This window comes from Neolamprologus multifasciatus, chromosome 8 (assembly GCF_963576455.1).
Source record: "Neolamprologus multifasciatus chromosome 8, fNeoMul1.2, whole genome shotgun sequence".
NCBI classification, from domain to species: Eukaryota; Metazoa; Chordata; class Actinopteri; order Cichliformes; family Cichlidae; genus Neolamprologus; species Neolamprologus multifasciatus.
The window spans coordinates 29,119,761-29,138,864 of NC_140446.1; the positions used below are offsets into that span (position 1 = coordinate 29,119,761).

A 19,104-nucleotide genomic window follows, 5' to 3' on the forward strand; every position below is an offset into this window, starting at 1 on the left:
AGGATCAAACAAAGCAAGGAAGCAAGACGAACAGCTTTAACCGGTTTTTACTTGCTAGCAAGGGAGGCTGGTCGGAGCGAGGCTCTTGGAGCTGAACGCTCCTCACCTGTCTCCTAGCCAACTTCAAATAAACAGCCTTCCTTGTCGACTTACAAATTTAAGTAACTTGTAAGTAATTTGACTCCAACACATAGACTTACTGTATAATTATAGAAGTTATAGTATATTATATATAAACCTACCTGTGGTTAATTACAACATCAGGTGGAGGCAGGGACCTCACAGTAGAAACATATTCTTATAAGTTTCTGTTTTAGTGTATTTTTAAACATCAAGAAGTCACAAGCATAAGGAGAACACTCCATGTTTAAAGAAGGTGTATTCATAGAAATGATTTATTAGTAAGAGAGACATACAAACATAATTTTTTTAACCCCCAAAAAACACTTGTTCAAAGCACAATATCAGCTTGATATCAGACAGAACTGCCACATGAAATTAAACAGAAGCTGTCAGTTGAATCATAATGAAGCTGTCCTTTATGAGTTGTGGACTCAAGCTGCTCTATAGTCTAAGGGGCTTGCAAAGAAAAGCGTCTGGACTTCTTTAAGTTGCTTGAAGCTCCGAGAAGCTTCTTCAGTTCTAAGGTCAAATGGTGGAGAGTCCCAGATTTAAACCTAGTGGGAGTTTCCCCCCACAGAGGGACAAAAGGACCCCCTGATGATCCTCTAATCGCCTGAGCCAAGGTGTGAAACTGGGTGTGGGTCCCAATCAGCCAGAGTTTCGGGTGAGTTCATTGTGAAACCTGGCCCCACCTTATCATGCGAATTCCTGAGGTCAGATGACCCAGGATGTGAGTGGGCGTTAAGGCGTCTGGGAGGGAACTCAAAACTGGATTATAGATGGCAGAGAGTTGGTGTCGTAAACCACCACCTCTGTTCAAAGATGGTCGCTCACAGTGGACATAGATGCTTCTTTCACTCCTCTTTCAAACCATCTGTCCTCTCTGTCCAAAATGTGAACATTGGCATCCTCGAGAGAGTGACCTTTGACCTTAAGATGCAGATGGACTGCTGAGTCTTGTCCTGTGGAGGTGGCTCTTCTGTGTTGTGCCATGCGCTTGTGAAGTGGCTGTTTGGTCTCTCCAATGGAGGTTTACGACACCAACTCTCTGCCATCTATAATCCAGTTTTGAGTTCCCTTCCCAGACGCCTTAACGCCCACTCACATCCTGGGCCATCTGACCTCAGGAATTTGCATGATAAGGTGGGGCCAGGTTTCACAATGAGCTCACCCGAAACTCTGGCTGATTGGGACCCACACCCAGTTTCACACCTTGGCTCAGGCGATTAGAGGATCATCAGGGGGTCCTTTTTGTCCCTCTGTGGGGGGAAACTCCCACTAGGTTTATATCTGGGACTCTCCACCATTTGACCTTAGAACTGAAGAAGCTTCTCAGATGAGAGGTGAAACATCTTCAAGTAACTTAAAGAAGTCCAGACGCTTTTCTTTGCAAGCTCCTTTGACAACGATGACCTGGATGACTGAGAACCTTCACAGACAAGCTGCTCTATATTTTTGGCCACCAGATGTCACCAAAGATGACTGTGTTGACAAGCTTAGAGTAATGAACCGTTTTTCAATACGAGCTTCAGAAAGCTTCATTTGGCCATCTGTATACAAAATATACAAAACAACTAATCTAGCCCACCAGACTTGACAGGTCCCAGTTTATAGCCAGCCCTATTCAGTCTTAAGCAAAAAAAAAGAAAGAAAAGTTGCTTTTACCATAATTAGATAACCTACTATGTTTTTAATCAATCACTGATGGTAGTAAAAGAATTGTTTTTGACTATTATCATGAGCTCTCTGTTTCTTTTCCAGACAACGTCCAGCAATGGGAAAGTGTTTAGCAGCCTTCGCAGCAGCATTCCCTGTTGCCTTTCTCGAGCCTCACATGAACAAGTTTAACAGCTTTTCCATCTATAACAGCAAAGGAAGCAAAGACAGAGCAGGTGAGACATAAAGAAAATGATGGAACATACAAATCCGGAGGTAACGACTTTCTTAGAGTGACATATTTATATTTTATATTTTTTTATATTTATATTTTACTAAAACTGGAACCATGAATACACATTACACTACATGCTGCACCAACTAGCTTTTACTGTACATCTCAGAAACAAACAGAAATGTTTGTTGTGACCCCGCCGTCATGTCACTCTTAACTCTGTTTACACGTTAACTCTTTGGTAAAACCAAAACATTACATGAAACATGTCTGGGTTGATTGAGGAAAGGGAGGAAGGTTTCAAGAAATGTCTTAGTAAACTATGAAAAAACTGGAGTGTGCAGTATATACATGGTGTTTGTATCTCTTGGAGACACCTACTAAAACAGGAAGTACCACAAAGTGGTTTGAATACTTTTGCAGCTGTCTGTCCTACATTTGTCTGTCTAACAGATTCTCCAGTTGTGTATTTCGAATAAAAAAACATTAATCCAAAGCTAAACGATGGCTGTGTGGTCTGAGAACTCATCAGTGTCAAAAATCACAAATCAAATCACATTATGTTTCATTTAATCTGTTTTCATTCCACGACTCTTTCCGCCTCTCAGCTCTAGGCCTTCCTGGGCAGGTTGGGGAGGTTTGTTCACTGATCCCCAATTTGGAGAAGTCTTTGGAGGAGATTGTAGAGCTAGCAGAGTCCGGCATGAAGTACACGCAGATGCCTCATGTTATGGAGGTAACTCTCTAATAATTAATAACTACAGTATCACCTTTGATATTCTTTCCTTAAGTTGCTTCATGTCATCGAAAAATTGGCCACGGAACCAAAATAAGTGGATATTTGTCCTGTAGTGAACACTTCAGAGCCGAAGATGGGTAAAAAACGACGCACGATCTGATATCGTCGTGTTGGTGTTGTTCCCAGATCATCATACTAAATGTTGTTCCAGGATCAACATTGCAAGTGACCAATCAGAATGTAGTGTCGTCATACTTTTGCGACTTTGGGAAAAACTGGCGTAAAACAAAAAACTGTACTTAAGCTGCGAGAAACCGCCTTTGTCCGCCGATCAACGGACCCTAACCCTGACCCTGACCCTAACCGTAACCCTTTAATAAACGCTAAGCAGAATTGATATTGTCCTTGCAACATTGGAATTTCATAAATGCACGAATGGCTTGGCGTGCAAAGGAATAACGTCACAACAATGTGATTGGTCACTTGCAATGTTGAACCTGGAACAACATTTTCATGATGATCTGGGAACAACACCAACACGAGGATATCAGATCATCCAAAAAACGACATTGCTGATTAAACCCATCTGACTGTGAAGCTTTGCAAAGCTCATTATTTTTGCTTTGTTTCTACTGCTGTAGGTGGTCTTGCCGATGTTGTGCAGCTACATGTCTCACTGGTGGGAACATGGACCGGAAAGCGACCCGGACAAAGCCAACAACTGCTGCACCTCTGTGACCTCTGAATACATGAATACTCTGCTGGGAAACATTCTCAAGATCATCTACAACAACCTGGGAATAGATGAGGGCGCCTGGATGAAGAGACTGGCTGGTAAATGTTAACTCACTAACTAAAATTCACTGATTCACAAGATTCATCAAACTCGCTCATCCATGTTTTTATGAACCTGGCTTTGTGCACTGATGTGGGGTCACGTTGGACAGGGGCCGTCTCCAAAGATGGGAGCATGAAATTGTCCAATATGTCTTAATATGCTGAAGTATTAACAGCCGAACCCAATTGAAAAACAACCCCACAATATAATCCTCCCCCTCCACCAAACTTTATACTTGCCACAGTGCAGTCAGACAAGCACAGACTCAACAACTGCATTGCCAGAGAGATGTGATTCATCACTCCAGCAAACACGTCTCCACTCCTCTAAAGTTCATGGGTGATATACTAGTCTGACACTTTGCATTGTGCTTGGTGATGTAAGACTGGGATGCAGATGCTCAGCCATGGAAACTATTCCATGAAGCTCTTAATGTTCTTGAACATGAAGACTAGAGGTCTGTAGCGATTGACCGATACTGTGACTTTATATGTCCAGCCACTTTGTGGTAGAGTTGAAGAGAGAATTTCACGAGTGGACTTGTTGAACAGTATCACAGTAACTCCTAAGATCGACCCAGTGTTTGTAGAAGCAGTCTGCATGCCTAGCTGCTTGATTGGTATACACCTGAATTCAATGACTTGGAGGGAAGATTGAATACTTTTGGCAATTTAGTGTATGTTGGAGTTAAAACTGACTAGTGACTACAACATAAACCTAAAACTAGTAGCTCTTCTTTTGTTTTTCTTTTCTTTTCATTCAGGGAAGTGATATACTTTAAAGCTCTGCAAAGAGAATGAAACATCACAGTGACACTTGTGCTGCAGCTGCAGGGCTGTGGATGCTGTATTGGTCCACCATGGTAGAAAGAGAGCTAAACGTAAAAGCGAAGCTCTTGATTTTAGAAGGAACGAGATTGCGATTGGTGGCTTGCATCTCCCTTAGAGAGGAATTCAGGCTTTTCGGAGCGGCTCAGAGTACAGCCGCTATTTCTCCACATCAAAAGGAGACAGTTGAGGTGGTTGTTCATCTGACAAGGATGGGTACCTCTTTGGTGAGGTATTCGGGGCATGTCCCACCGAGAGGAGGCCCCGGGGCAGAACCAGGACATGGTGAAGAGAGTTTATCTCTTGGCTGGTCTGGGAACACCTTGTGTTTCCCTGGATGGATGGATGGATGGTGGATGGATAGTTTATTTGCTAATGGAACATAATATTTGCAGCTCACAGTGATGCACAAGGCAAAAATAAAACAATATGACATGAGACATGAAATCTGGTTTGTAGAGGCGGGTTACTTAGGTTTGGCGAAGTGTTCATTGTTTCATTGTTTTAGGTGTGCAGGCAGTATGTTTTTGTTTGTTTGTTTTTTTTCACATTTTTAAACCAATGCACACACCTCATTAGAGGGTGCTCCAAACGCTGGGGATTGCCATTTAATTGTTTGATAAAACACTACAGCACTGGAGGAAACAATTATTTTAAAAGAAAAACATTTGTGTAATGAGTTTAATGAGCCCCTTAAGTGTTTTGCAATTTAGGTTCCCTCTTTTAAAAAGAAAATATAGTCAGTAACAGCAGTTCTTGTAATTGTGTTAAGAGGAGGACACAATGGAAGACAAAAGTTACATTTCACGCAAGAGGGTGTTTCATTTCCTTTTTTCTGCACGTTTCTGCAAGTTAATAAATAAAAGCTCTGCTCAGGATCAGTTTACATAAGCATCCTCAAACTGATGTTAGTTTAATTCTTTTTGCCTGCTGCTAATCATCATATGATATTCAAATGTTCATACATTCACATTTTGCGTTTTAACACCATCTCTGTTCATGTCCCCAAGTCTTCTCCCAGCCAATCATCAGCAAAGCCAAACCTCAGCTGTTAAAGACCCACTTCTTGCCCTTGATGGAGAAACTCAAAAAAGTAAGTCTCACCTTTATTATAATATACAGCCTGGAAGTGGTGCAACTCATTTAACAGAATATAAAACTAGGTCACATTCACTGCTTGTTGTCTTTTCTAACACTTTCTTGTAATTTCTTTTATTTTTTAAATGAAATTGAATTACCTATATATATTTCTTAACTAAATATCTATTAGTATGTTTTTAAAATGTGACTACTTAATAAAATAGTCACAAAGATTAAAGCACACAGTGCTGCTTAATATAGAAAAATCTATTACTGTATTCTTTAGAAAGCAGCTGTTGTGCTGATGGATGAAGAACATAGCAAGGCGGAGGGGAGGGGTGAGATGTCAGAGACAGAGCTCCTCATCATGGACCAATTTACTGTCCTGGTCAGAGACCTGTATGCCTTCTACCCTCTCCTCATACGATTCGTTGACTACAACAGGTACAGTGTTGTGACTGAACAAGTGACCTTCAGCTCATTGAGTGGAGTGAATTTAGACCATCTGATACAGAAGCTTCGTCACTAAGACGAAGCTGCAGTTTTGGAAGAAGAATGATTGGTTTCAGCATGTCACTAACTGTTTTGATATACTGACAGGGCCAGATGGCTTAAAGAGTCCAATCCAGAGGCAGAGGAGCTGTTCCGAATGGTGGCTGAGGTTTTCATCTTCTGGGCCAAGTCTCACGTAAGAAAATTACTGCAACATAACTATGCATCCCATAGGGAAGTTTGGGGACCTGGGCCAACACACCTGAATCAACTCACTAGTTCAGCGGTCCCCAACCCCCGGGCCTTTTGGTACCGGGCCGCGAGAGTTGAGGCTCAGGTGTGAAATGTATAGTTTTCAGGGTTTTTATCGGTTTTCAGCGTTATTTTGTTATCGTTTTATCGTTAACTCGGTTTTTCTTGGTCTTTTCACGTGTGTTATGAATAAAATTTATTTTTTTCAGTACCGGTACTAGTTTTATTTTGTTGTATTTATCTGCGACACCTTAAAGGCCGGTCCATGTCGGGCATAAACCGGTCCGTGGAGCAAAAAAGGTTGGAGACCGCTGGTCTAGTTCATTGCTGGGACTCTGGAGAACTTCAATACATGTTGAGGAGGTCATTTAGCCATTTAAACCAGCTGTGTTGGATCAAGGACACATCTAAAAGCTGCAGGACACCGGCCCTCGAGGCCTGGAGTTAGACACCCATGCCATAGGGCGCCAGTCTGACACAGGGCTAACACAGCGAGTAGGCAATCATTCACACTCACACCTGTGAGCAGTTTAGAATCACCAGGTAACCTAAACACACTGACTGCATGTCTTTGTACTGTGGGAGGAAATATGCAAACATAGGAAGGCAACAGAGCTAACCACCAGGCTGCCCATAAAAACATCAACTGAAAATGTCCCTAAGAGGGTCAGCTGGGATTGATCTTTATATCGCTGATTTATTAAACCTGAAATAACTAATGTTACATTTTCAAGCAGAAGAGAAGAGCAGCTATCTGTCTCTTGACATTGCAGTTAAGCATTTACCACAATCTGTCAAAACTGAAGAAAACTAACATAGCAGTCTTTGCTTTGGCTTTTTCTTAATAAAGCTGCGCAGTAAACCATAATGGTCGATGCAAAAGTAAGAGGAATTATTTTTCTACATGTTGACTCGTGGACGGGAGGTTTGTTATAATGTGAAACATTTAGGTGAATATACTGATTGCAGATAAGCCACCCATGAGCACTTTGATGAAAGTGGACGTCTGACTATGGTGGACAAAGATGGCATCATGGATACTGTGGCCAAACAGGTGGCCAATTAAAGTGGCCAACATACCTTTTTTCATTTGCTTATTTATCACATGTAAACTTCAGGCACATTTTGATGAAACCTAAAATACAGTACAGTACAATAAATAGTTATTTTCAATGGTGTGATACTTGTTTAGTTCCTTTCTACTCAGTTCAGCACTCATAGTGCTTTCTATTATACAATACAGTATAGCCCAGTACAATAGAATACAGTACCACGGATAATGGATCAATATAATACAGCACAATCTAACCAAATGCAGTACAGTACTAGACTTACTCAGCTGTACCTTCTGAAGCCAACGCCTCTGATCTCTTTAGTATTATTTACAATCAGAAGTAGAAGATTTCTTCAAGATTCTACAAATTTATGTGTTCTGTGCGCCTCCTCCTGCCAACAGCAGTTATCTGAATATCTGAAGCACCTGCTGCCTCCACCACTTGCTAATGTTACTGAATCTGTAGAAGCTCTGCAATAGCCACCACCAAACAATTGAGTTATTTTTACACATCTCCCTTCATCTGGCCAATCCACCACCTTTCAGTGTTTATACCGTTATGGAAAAAAACGAAGAAAAAAAACACCCCATCGGCCCATCATGACATATATAAACACAAAGAATGGTGTCTTTAGCTTTAGGACCAACCAGGTTCCCCAAAACAAAAATAAAAAAACTGTTTGTGGTGAACAGTGTTGGGTAAGTTACTTTAAATTAGTAACTTAGTTACATTACTAGTTACTTCTATCAAAAGTAACTCAGTTACTTCAAGATGTCTGTGAAGGTTCTCAGTCATCCAGGTCATCGTAGTCAAAGGAGCTTGCAAAGAAAAGCGTCTGGACTTCTTTAAGTTGCTTGAAGACATTTCACCTCTCATCCGAGAAGCTTCTTCAGTTCTAAGGTCAAATGGTGGGGAGTCCCAGATTTAAACCTAGTGGGAGTTTCCCCCCACAGAGGGAAAAAAGGACCCCCTGATGATCCTCTAATCGCCTGAGCCAAGGTGTGAAACTGGGTGTGGGTCCCAATCAGCCAGGGTTTCAGGTGAGTTCATTGTGAAACCTGGCCCCACCTTATCATGCGAATTCCTGAGGTCAGATGGCCCAGATGGCCCAGATGGGCGTTAAGGCGTCTGGGGAGGGAACTCAAAACTGGATTATAGATGGCAGACAGTTGGTGTCGTAAGCCACCGCCTCTGTTCAAAGATGGTCGCTCACAGTGGACATAGATGGCTTCTTTCAATCCTCTTTCAAACCATCTGTCCTCTCTGTCCAAAATGTGAACATTGGCATTGGTAAGCTATGCCCCCAGGCCACCATCATAAAGTCGTTTGTTGATTGTTGATCAGAGACATTCATGTCAGTGGCCTCTCAATTTACCGGTCAATCTACCCTCACCTATAGTCACGAGCTGTGGGTAGTGACCAAAAGAACGACATTGCGAATACAAGCGGCAGAAATGAGCTTCCTCCGAAGGGTGGCTGGCCTCTCCCTTAGAGATAGGGTGAGAAGTTCGGCCATCCGGGAGGGGCTCAGAGTAGAGCCGGTGCTGCTCCACATCGAAAGGAGCCAGCTGAGGTGGTTCGGGCATCTGACAAGGATGTCCCCTGGGCGCCTCCTGGGTGAGGTGTTCCGGGCATGTCCCACCTGGAGGAGGCCCCGGGGCAGACCCAGGACACGCTGGAGAGATTATATTTCTCGGCTGGCCTGGGAACGCCTTGGTGTTTCCCCGGACAAGCTGGAGGAGGTGGCTGGGGAGAGGGAGGGCTGGGCTTCTCTGCTTAGGCTGCTGCCCCCGCGACCCGGCGGATGAAGATGGATGGATGGATTAAAGCTGAAAGTCTACACTTCAATTAGATCTTGACTGTAAAATCCAGTTTGGTGGAGAAAAATGACAAAAGATGCTCAACTGTACACCATCAATCGTGATCTATGTGTTCTTCAGTTTAAAAACAACTAATGGAGAGTTTACCTGAAAAGATGAGTAATGAGTTTAAAGCTTAACCTAACTTAATGTTAGACTAAAGCATTTAGCAGTGATTTTATACTTTTATTAAAGTTTCCAGGAAAAACACCATCAAAGCTACTTCTATGTTATATTACTGCTGCTGGCATCTGACATCAGTAGATTCACATTATAAATTAGGAAGTGTGTCATCAATGACAGGAGCTCACTTGAAAACAAGGATGGAAAATGCCCTTCATGTAATTAAATATAGAAATGTTGCTGTCTGCAAGTTGCAAGCATAGCTCACATGATGGGGGTGGAGCAAGTCTAACAAGATATTGTTAAAATCTCCCAATTCTTTTGATCTTTGGGCTGAAGGAAAGACTATACTCGGTTATAAATGATCAATCAACAATCATTTTAATCCATACAATTCAACACTTTATGAGCATAAACCATCCGGATGGGGAGACATGCATGAAGAGGGTCACAGCAAAATCTCAAAAGGGTGGAGCGTTACTCAAACTCTTATAGCGTCTGGTGGCCCCCACCGAGTCGTAAAAACCTAAACATACATACTTTCTAACTCTCAGTGAGTCTGAGTTATGACCTTGGCTCCCTGTTTTTCTGCTTCCAACAAAGGTGGAGGTGAAGCTGAATGTGCTCTGTGCTCTCTGCACACAATATTCTCTTCTTAACTCAGCAGTATGAAATGTCATGAAACAGTGTAACTCATTCACAGTAAATCACAGTATATATACGAACCTTTCTAATAAATCTATTGATTTTCACATTCTTTTAATTCAGAAGTATATTGCAAACTAAAACTACTGATTATACTCTCTATAATAAGAAGTATGGTGTGGCTTACAGCAGTATCATGATTCACTCATTTCGATTACAGCCATAGGATAACATATGCTAGCATGATAATCTCACAGTATTCACACCCATGAATTCTTTCATACCTTGACTCAAGGTGGCTCACATGGTTAACAGTGCCAATAGGTATCAAATACCTGGACTCTCCTCAGTTGTTTTAGAACTGAAGAAGCCTCTTAATGAGAAGTAAAATGTCTTTACAAACCAAAAATATTGTCCAGTTGCCTTCTTTTCAAAGACACATAATACAGCTGTGCTTTAATTTAAGAAAGTCCTGTTTTCTGTCTACAGAACTTCAAGAGAGAAGAGCAGAACTTTGTGGTCCAGAATGAAATTAACAACATGTCCTTCCTTATCACTGACACCAAGTGCAAGATGTCAAAGGTACAGACACATAGATGAGGACATGTGCATACCAGTGACCTTATTGATGAATTAAAACTATTTAATAGGTCTAACAGTGTAAAGCTATGCCTGTTTAATGTTTGGCCACAGGGAATAGTTTCAGACCAGGAGAGGAAGAAGATGAAGAGAAAAGGTGATCGATACTCGATGCAGACAAGTTTGATTGTTGCTACTCTGAAGCGCCTGCTGCCCGTGGGACTCAACATCTGTGCTCCAGGAGAACAAGAGCTTATCGCACTGGCTAAGAACCGCTTCACTCAGGTAGCGTAGTAGTGCTAATAGATTACAGAAAGAACTGTTTCATCATAAAAATAGATATGATTCATTTAACTGTTTCTGTGTATTTCAATTCAGTTCAGTTCAAGTCTATTTATGTAGCACCAAATCACAATGACTGCCTAAAGGCACTTTATACTGTAATGACCCTACAATGATACAAAGAAAACAGATAAAACCCAACAATCATATGACCCCCCTTTAAACAAGCGCTTTGGTGCCAGTGGGAAGGAAAAACCTTTGGCAGGACCAAGCTCAGGGAGGTTGTCATGCTAGATAGTCATGCTATCTAGCATGACTGGTTGGGGTGAGGTGTATGACAATAACAATAAAGTATTTGCAGTATTGGTTTTCCTGAGGTAAACCTTTAGTAACAGCAAAATAACTCTGCGTTAGCTTTGTAAATTTTTCAGCTAAAAAGTCAAATTTGCATGAAGGCTAAATTACTGAATAAATTTTTTTTGCTCATGACATCTTTTATAGCATTTTGTAGGTCACACCTGTTGTTTGATCGAAGTTAATAATTCTTTTGCAGAAAGACACAGAGGACGAAGTTCGAGAGGTCATCAGGAACAACCTACATTTACAAGGAAAGGTAAGAAAAGAATCAGGCTTGTGACTGACACACGTTACTTAAAGTGTGCTTACATGGTGTCAGGTTGTTGTCAGTTCTTATTCTTGTGGGAGTGATATCAAAGGACTGGTTTAAGAGAAATTCTTCAAATCTGGCACAAACATCTACTTTGACACAAGGATGAAGTGATTTGATTTTGATGGTCGGTGTTGCAAAATTTAGAGTCAAGTATTCAGATTCAGTTTAAATTTCACACAAATCTAGAGTAAGAGGACCTAAATGAACTGATGAACCTTCATGTCCATAAGATAAATAAGGCTACTTCACAGTAGGGCTGGGTATCGTCACTCATTTCTAGAATTGATTCGATCCACAATTCGATTCAATTTGATTCAATTTTGCCTTCATTCATGATGATGTTTATGTGAAGCGTAGTTTGGATCTTCTTTTGCTGCTGGTTCGGTCAATATTGTTTGGAGAGAGATAAACTAACAGCTTTAGAATCAGCGCAAAAAGGGCGTAAACACGAGCGGACCCGCCGAAACATCAGAATCAGCGAGCTGTCGGCTTTCAGCTCGTGTCCGTGCAGTCAGGTGAGAAAGTCACATCTCACTGATTCTGATGCGTCAGCGGCTCCGCGCTTTGTGTTTACGTCTTTGTGCAGAATCCGTGTTCCTGCTCTCATTTACTGTTTTAGCTGTTTGGTGGTTGTTGAAATTTTGGGAGGTTTAACCTGAGATTCTGGCGTTTTGGCCAAAAGAAATTTATATTAAAAAATCGATTCAGGATTTTAATGATAATCAAAACCCACCCCTACTTCACAGTGATATCATAGGTTATCCGAAAGATATAGAATAGGAAGTTCAATCTGTCAACAAGTGATTGAAGGAACTCTATCACTGCACATAGCCCCTATCCCACTAACATCACTAAACTCGTCTGTACAGGCGAGTACACGCTGTATCAAAAAGAATGATTCGATTTCAAAGTGCTTTAATTCTGCAGCCATTCACCGGGAACAACAGCAGTGACTACAGTGAACTATGGGATGAAGTATTTCATTGATTATTCATAAACATTGAACATTTTGTATGTAAAACTTTATATTCAGCCATGTATTTTAAATTTAGTGTAAGCTTAAAACACAGCCTTGTGAAAGTGTATGATTTATTTTTGATACACTGTATATTCCAGAGTCATATGAGAAGCTATCTGCTTGACAGCTAAAGCTTCACCCACACTGGGTCAGGAAACAGGACAAAGATCCCAAACACACCAGCAGAAAAAAGATCTGAAGTTATAGAGTGACTGAAACACTGAAAGTAGCAGGACTTTAAGAGTGCTGTGCGTAAATGAATGGCTTCAAACCTAAATCAACTGAAGCAACGATATAAACAAGGGTGGGCCAAAATTCTTCCACACTGATTTTAAAGTCTTATGAAGTCATACAAAAAAAAACAACCAATTCAAGTTATTGCCAGCAAGGTAGTTATACAAGCTACTGAACATGAGCTTTACATGCGCTGTTTCTGTGTTTTGGCTTTTGTTTTGTTAAAGTCGAGACAGATGTAAACGAGTTGGTAGATGTTGGTTCGTACTATATATTTATATATTCGCAAAGGTGCTTGACCTTGTGAATCGGCCAGTAGAGTCATGCATTTCCTCTGTGTGTCTTACAAAGTCAGAGGACCCAGCAATCCGTTGGCAGATGGCCCTGTACAGAGACCTCCCAAACCACTATGAGGATACTACTGACCCAGAGAAGACTGTGGAGAGAATCCTGGATATTGGTCATGTCCTCTTCCACCTGGAGCAGGTCTGTATATTCAAGTTTGAGTTGATTTTGCGCATTTTTGTGCCTACGTAGAGAGTATAGCTTTAAGGTACCCCACGGTCCTCTTAAACTAGCTGACTGGTCTTTATTAAAGCTGACCACATACAGATGGTAAGGTACACCAACTAAATATCTAGCATACTGAGTGGTTCAGTTTGTGTCTTCAGGTGGAGCATCCTCAGCGCAGTAAGAAGGCTGTGTGGCACAAACTGCTTTCAAAACAGAGGAAGAGAGCTGTGGTCGCTTGCTTCAGGATGGCACCACTCTATAACCTGCCAAGGTATGTTCTCAAACACACACACACACACGTAAAATGAAGAAGAAATATTTAAAATTGTGCACTTTATTATTTTCCCACCCTCATCGACAGCCACACCTTGGGCTAGTGAGGAAAGATTGTGGATATATGTTGCACCTACAGTGCAGCCCTTTATAAGCAGCAGAAGATGGGTAGATAAACAGTTATTAGTCATCCATGTATCTCTCTCATACTAGGCACCGGGCTGTAAACTTGTTCCTGCAGGGCTATGAAAAGTCCTGGATCGAGACAGAGGAGCACTACTTTGAAGATAAACTCATAGAAGACCTCGCTGTAAGTTAATTTCATTAAAAAAAACAAAACAAGTGGAATTCTTCTGACTACTCTGGAATTTTTACTTGTTTTGAAGGCAAATTATATGTTAATTTCTTCAGTGTATAGCAGAGTTTTAGCACTTTGTGAATGTGTGTTGATTTCAGAAACCAGGTGAACAGGAGCCATCTGAGGAAGAGGAGGGGCAGAAACACAAACACATAGATCCCCTGCATCAGCTCATCCAGCTGTTCAGCAGAACAGCCCTAACAGAAAAATGGTGTGTATTTTACACACTACCTGTTAAAAGTCCCTATTTTCCCAGTTATTTGTTGCAGTTCAAGTCATTGAAGTCCAATGAATAGCTTGAAATGGCACAAAGGTAAGTGGTGAGCTGCCAGAGGTTAGATTACCAAAGCTGTTCTGCAGCAGTGAAGGTTGATGGGTTAGGGTTGAAGCCTTGAAAGCTGGTGCTACTAATTCCTACAGGTGTTCCAACTTGGATTACTCCCAACCCCCTCTGTCTGCATAAAGCAGTGTTGAACACACTATGGTGCCATACACTAGTGATCATCAGGTAAATAGTACTGTACTGCAGAAAGTAGTGTGTTGCTACAAAAATGGTGAGAAAAAGACCATTAACAGTGGAAGAGAGAGAGACCATCATAACACTTAAAAATGTAGGTCTGTCCTGACAAACAAAGTCAGTGAGTACAGTTTCCTTCACCATCGAACGCACTGAGAAACAAACTGTGACAGGAAGAGGTCTGCAGACCCAAAGACACGACTGAATCAGAGGACAAGTTTCTGAGAGTTAACAGCTTGTTTGATAGGAGGCTCACAGGACAACAGCTTCAAGCACAGATATCTCAAAGAGCTTCATGATGTCGTCACCTGAAATGGTTTCAAGTGCAAGTCAGGGTTCAATTGTGGAGTTTCTTGCCTTCTTAATGGGGTTGGAACCATCAGGTGTGTTGTGCAGAAGTCAGGTTGGTACACAGCTGACAGCCCTGTCTGACAACTGTATTAATTTATAATATGGCAAGAACCAATGAGGTAAGTAAAGAGAAACGACAGCCCATCAGTTAGTCTGGAAAACTCTGAATGTGTCCCCAAGTGCAGTCACAAAAAAATGCTATGACAAAACTGGACCGCCCCAGGAAAGGAAGACCAAGAGTTGCCTCTGCTGCTGAGGATACATTCATCCGAGTCCCCAGGCTCAGAAATCACAAGTTAACAGCAGCTCAGATAGATGCCACACAGAGCTCCAGTAGCAGACACATCTCTACATGTTCAGAGGAGACTGTGTGAATCAGGCCTTTATGGTCAATCAGCTGCTGAGAAACCACGACTAAGGAAAAGCAACAAGAAGAGATTTGTTTGGGCCAAGAAACACAAGGATGGACATTAGACCAGTGGAAATCTGTGCTGTGGTCTGATGAGTCCAAATCTGAGATCTTTGGTTCCACCCACTGTGTCTTTGTGTGAAGCATGGAGGAGGAGGTGTGATGGTGTGGGAGGGCTTTGGTGGTGACACCATTGCTGGGATTTTTTTCAAAATTGAAGGCACACTGAACCAGCATGGCTGCCACAGCATCCTGCAGCGACATGCCACCTCATCCAGTTTGTGTTTGGTTGGACCATCATTTATTCTTCAACAGCACAATGAGCCCAAACACGCCTCCAGGCTGTGTGAGGGCTGTTTGACCAAGAAGGAGAGTGATGGAGTGCTGCACCAGACAGCCTGGCCTCCACAGTCACAGTGACCTAAACCCAATGGAGACGGTTTGGGATGAGATGGAGCGCAGAGTGAAGGCAAAAGGACCAACAGGTGCTCAGCATCTCTGGGAACTCCAAGACGTTTGGAAAACCATTTCTGGTGACGACCTCGTGAAGCTCAGAGAGAGAATGCCAAGAGTGTGCAAAGCAGGAATCAAAGCAAAGGGTGGATATTTGAAAGTATCTGAAATATAAAACATGTAAATATTCATAAAAATAATGAAAAACTATTAAATGAGAAGATGTCATTTCAGTCAGTGGTGCACCCAAATTATTTTTCTTAATACAGCTATAATTGTGCTAACTTTTGTGAATGTGTTTGTTTTTGCAGTAAACTGGATGAGGACAATCTCTACATGGCCTACGCAGACATCATGGCTAAGGTCTGTTGCTGAGTACCAACACTAAACACTTTTGAATTGAAACAGACTGGCTTAGCATAGACAGTAAAAAAAACCTGTTATTGTTCTGTGTGCTGTTTATGTCATAGACCAGGGCTGATGCTTTTGGGCTGATGGATTACTTGCAGGGCGCTGTACTGCCTGATCAAATCACTTATTGCAACTGGCACCTCCCCTACCTTCAGTGTAGAATAGTGTAGTGTGGCCTGAAAAGCTAAGAGAGGAAAAATAAATTAAAAACAGATGCGCCAAACTGTGGCAAATGAACCAAATGTTAGCAGCTGCACTGTTAACAGTAGCACTAGCAGTTACTAGTAACTAGTCTTCTGGATGGTTGGTTTAGGACACTGTTAATATATCACTGCTTAGTGATTGCAGTCCGAATTGGGTCTGCTGGGCATATTTCTTCAGACACTTTATGCTGTCAAGGCCGGGAGACTAGTATGTGAGAGTGAACATAAGTGCAGACACAATACAGAGCGGAAATAAGATTTCACAAGTTTTATTGAAATCACAGAATAAACTATGGTGAGACATGAATACGTGGCAGGGAAATCTCTGACGAGGAGTCTTGCAGGTTGCTCTGGAGGTGGGTAGCCGTCAGTGTTGAATGAGTGAGTTGGGTTCCAACCTTGTTTTCTAGTAATCCAGAGGAAGCAGCAGGCAGGAGGACAGGCAGGTGAGAGCAGTGAGTAATTTAAGTCGAGAGAAGCAAGTTGCAGAATGAAGCTGGGATTTGAATGTGGAGACCAGCGTCCAGAGGAAGGAGTAAGGTGGTGACTTGAGACAAGAGATCAAGTACTTGGCATGAACAAAGAAACGAACTGGTGAAGAACTGATGGCAACACTGGTTTTAAATACTGTCTTGCTGAATGCTACAGATGGAAAACACGTGGAGAAGGGTGGAGCCCTGGGTGGAGCATGGGTGGAGCCCAAAAGGCAGATGCAGAGCACAAGGCCAGGACAGAAAACCACTGAACACTCACCTGGATCATGACATATATAAACACAAAGAATGGTGTCTTTAGCTTTAGGACCAACCAGGTTCCCCAAAACAAAAATAAAAAAACTGTTTGTGGTGAACAGTGTTGGGTAAGTTACTTTAAATTAGTAACTTAGTTACATTACTAGTTACTTCTATCAAAAGTAACTCAGTTACTTCAAGATGTCTGTGAAGGTTCTCAGTCATCCAGGTCATCGTAGTCAAAGGAGCTTGCAAAGAAAAGCGTCTGGACTTCTTTAAGTTGCTTGAAGACGTTTCACCTCTCATCCGAGAAGCTTCTTCAGTTCTAAGGTCAAATGGTGGGGAGTCCCAGATTTAAACCTAGTGGGAGTTTCCCCCCACAGAGGGAAAAAAGGACCCCCTGATGATCCTCTAATCGCCTGAGCCAAGGTGTGAAACTGGGTGTGGGTCCCAATCAGCCAGGGTTTCAGGTGAGTTCATTGTGAAACCTGGCCCCACCTTATCATGCGAATTCCTGAGGTCAGATGGCCCAGATGGCCCAGATGGGCGTTAAGGCGTCTGGGGAGGGAACTCAAAACTGGATTATAGATGGCAGAGAGTTGGTGTCGTAAGCCACCGCCTCTGTTCAAAGATGGTCGCTCACAGTGGACATAGATGGCTTCTTTCAATCCTCTTTCAAACCATCTGTCCTCTCTGTCCAAAATGTGAACATTGGCATTGGTAAGCTATGCCCCCAGGCCACCATCATAAAGTCGTTTGTTGATTGTTGATCAGAGACATTCATGTCAGTGGCCTCTCAATTTACCGGTCAATCTACCCTCACCTATAGTCACGAGCTGTGGGTAGTGACCAAAAGAACGACATTGCGAATACAAGCGGCAGAAATGAGCTTCCTCCGAAGGGTGGCTGGCCTCTCCCTTAGAGATAGGGTGAGAAGTTCGGCCATCCGGGAGGGGCTCAGAGTAGAGCCGGTGCTGCTCCACATCGAAAGGAGCCAGCTGAGGTGGTTCGGGCATCTGACAAGGATGTCCCCTGGGCGCCTCCTGGGTGAGGTGTTCCGGGCATGTCCCACCTGGAGGAGGCCCCGGGGCAGACCCAGGACACGCTGGAGAGATTATATTTCTCGGCTGGCCTGGGAACGCCTTGGTGTTTCCCCGGACAAGCTGGAGGAGGTGGCTGGGGAGAGGGAGGGCTGGGCTTCTCTGCTTGGGCTGCTGCCCCCGGATAAGCGGAAGAAAATGGATGGATGGATGGATGGATGGATAGATGGATGGGCCTGCTGCAGGTCATTTTGTAGAACTCTGGCAAGTTTCATCGTGTTCATCTTTGCACAAAGCAGCAGATACCGGCCCTCCCCATCATTCGTAACATCTGGTTTAAAAAAACAAAGATGGTGACACCGAAAACACTCAGTTTGATGCCTCAGTGCTTTGGAACTTCCCGTCGCTGATGTGGCTATATCTATCCTCAGTAAACAGTCTGTAGTTTGTATGCTTTTTTTCACCTTTCTCCCTTCCTTCAGAGTTGCCATGATGAAGAGGATGACGATGGAGAAGTGAAGAGTTTTGAAGTAGGTGATCAATCGGTCTTGAATCTTCCACTAGTCTCCTCAAGTCTTTAGCAGTTTCATTTTTAGATGGTCTGCAATGATATGTGTCACCTTTCTAACAAAGGAAAAAGAGATGGAGAAGCAGAAGCTGTTGTATCAGCAGGCTCGGCTGCACGACCGTGGCGCTGCTGAGATGGTGCTCCAAACCATCAGTGCTAGTAAAGGTAAGTCTTGCCTATCGCCCCCTACTCTTTACTGTAACTCAGCGGTGGCAAATATATTATGGCCCTTGTGATAGAACCAGGCTGTCCAATCCCTATGCCTGCTCACTCATTGATGTGTTAAAAGTAATTTGTTCTGGATACGACTGTTTGGGAGCCCCCTCGATTTTTCAGTTGATTTTTTCTGTACTTCTCACATTATAACAATATGTGAACTGTAACCGATAATAATCAGGATGTGTTAATACCTCTCTGACATTCTGGTTTAAAAATATGCTGTGCAAAAAAATATTAGTAAAATAATAAAAGTTTTTGTTTGTGTTAGAATTCAATTGTTCTTTGTTATGAACAAATTTAAAAAGCTAACAAATGCTAGTGAGTCATTTCAAGTGGGTGTTCCTCTCCTCC

At 42.4% G+C, this 19,104-nt stretch overlaps 1 protein-coding gene and 1 long non-coding RNA gene across 7 annotated transcripts in view; both read left to right on the forward strand.

The window, feature by feature from the left end:
• The window catches only part of ryr2a (ryanodine receptor 2a (cardiac)), a 292,365-nt gene that overhangs the window by 205,556 nt on the left and 67,705 nt on the right, over nucleotides 1-19,104 (forward strand). For all 6 annotated transcript variants that reach the window (XM_085170363.1, XM_085170361.1, XM_085170365.1 and 3 more), the window contains exons 70-85: nucleotides 1,885-2,015; nucleotides 2,623-2,750; nucleotides 3,395-3,587; nucleotides 5,429-5,511; nucleotides 5,785-5,942; nucleotides 6,099-6,186; nucleotides 10,414-10,506; nucleotides 10,618-10,788; nucleotides 11,339-11,398; nucleotides 13,059-13,193; nucleotides 13,379-13,491; nucleotides 13,707-13,803; nucleotides 13,950-14,062; nucleotides 15,893-15,944; nucleotides 18,449-18,496; nucleotides 18,600-18,699. In XM_085170363.1, coding sequence (XP_085026489.1) covers nucleotides 1,885-2,015; nucleotides 2,623-2,750; nucleotides 3,395-3,587; nucleotides 5,429-5,511; nucleotides 5,785-5,942; nucleotides 6,099-6,186; nucleotides 10,414-10,506; nucleotides 10,618-10,788; nucleotides 11,339-11,398; nucleotides 13,059-13,193; nucleotides 13,379-13,491; nucleotides 13,707-13,803; nucleotides 13,950-14,062; nucleotides 15,893-15,944; nucleotides 18,449-18,496; nucleotides 18,600-18,699 — 1,763 coding nt within the window. The remainder of the gene's footprint in view (nucleotides 1-1,884; nucleotides 2,016-2,622; nucleotides 2,751-3,394; nucleotides 3,588-5,428; nucleotides 5,512-5,784; nucleotides 5,943-6,098; nucleotides 6,187-10,413; nucleotides 10,507-10,617; nucleotides 10,789-11,338; nucleotides 11,399-13,058; nucleotides 13,194-13,378; nucleotides 13,492-13,706; nucleotides 13,804-13,949; nucleotides 14,063-15,892; nucleotides 15,945-18,448; nucleotides 18,497-18,599; nucleotides 18,700-19,104) is intronic.
• Nucleotides 6,193-9,873, forward strand: LOC146513302 (uncharacterized). The gene is made up of 2 exons (XR_014875712.1): nucleotides 6,193-7,509; nucleotides 7,541-9,873. It is a non-coding gene; the product is annotated as an uncharacterized LOC146513302 (long non-coding RNA).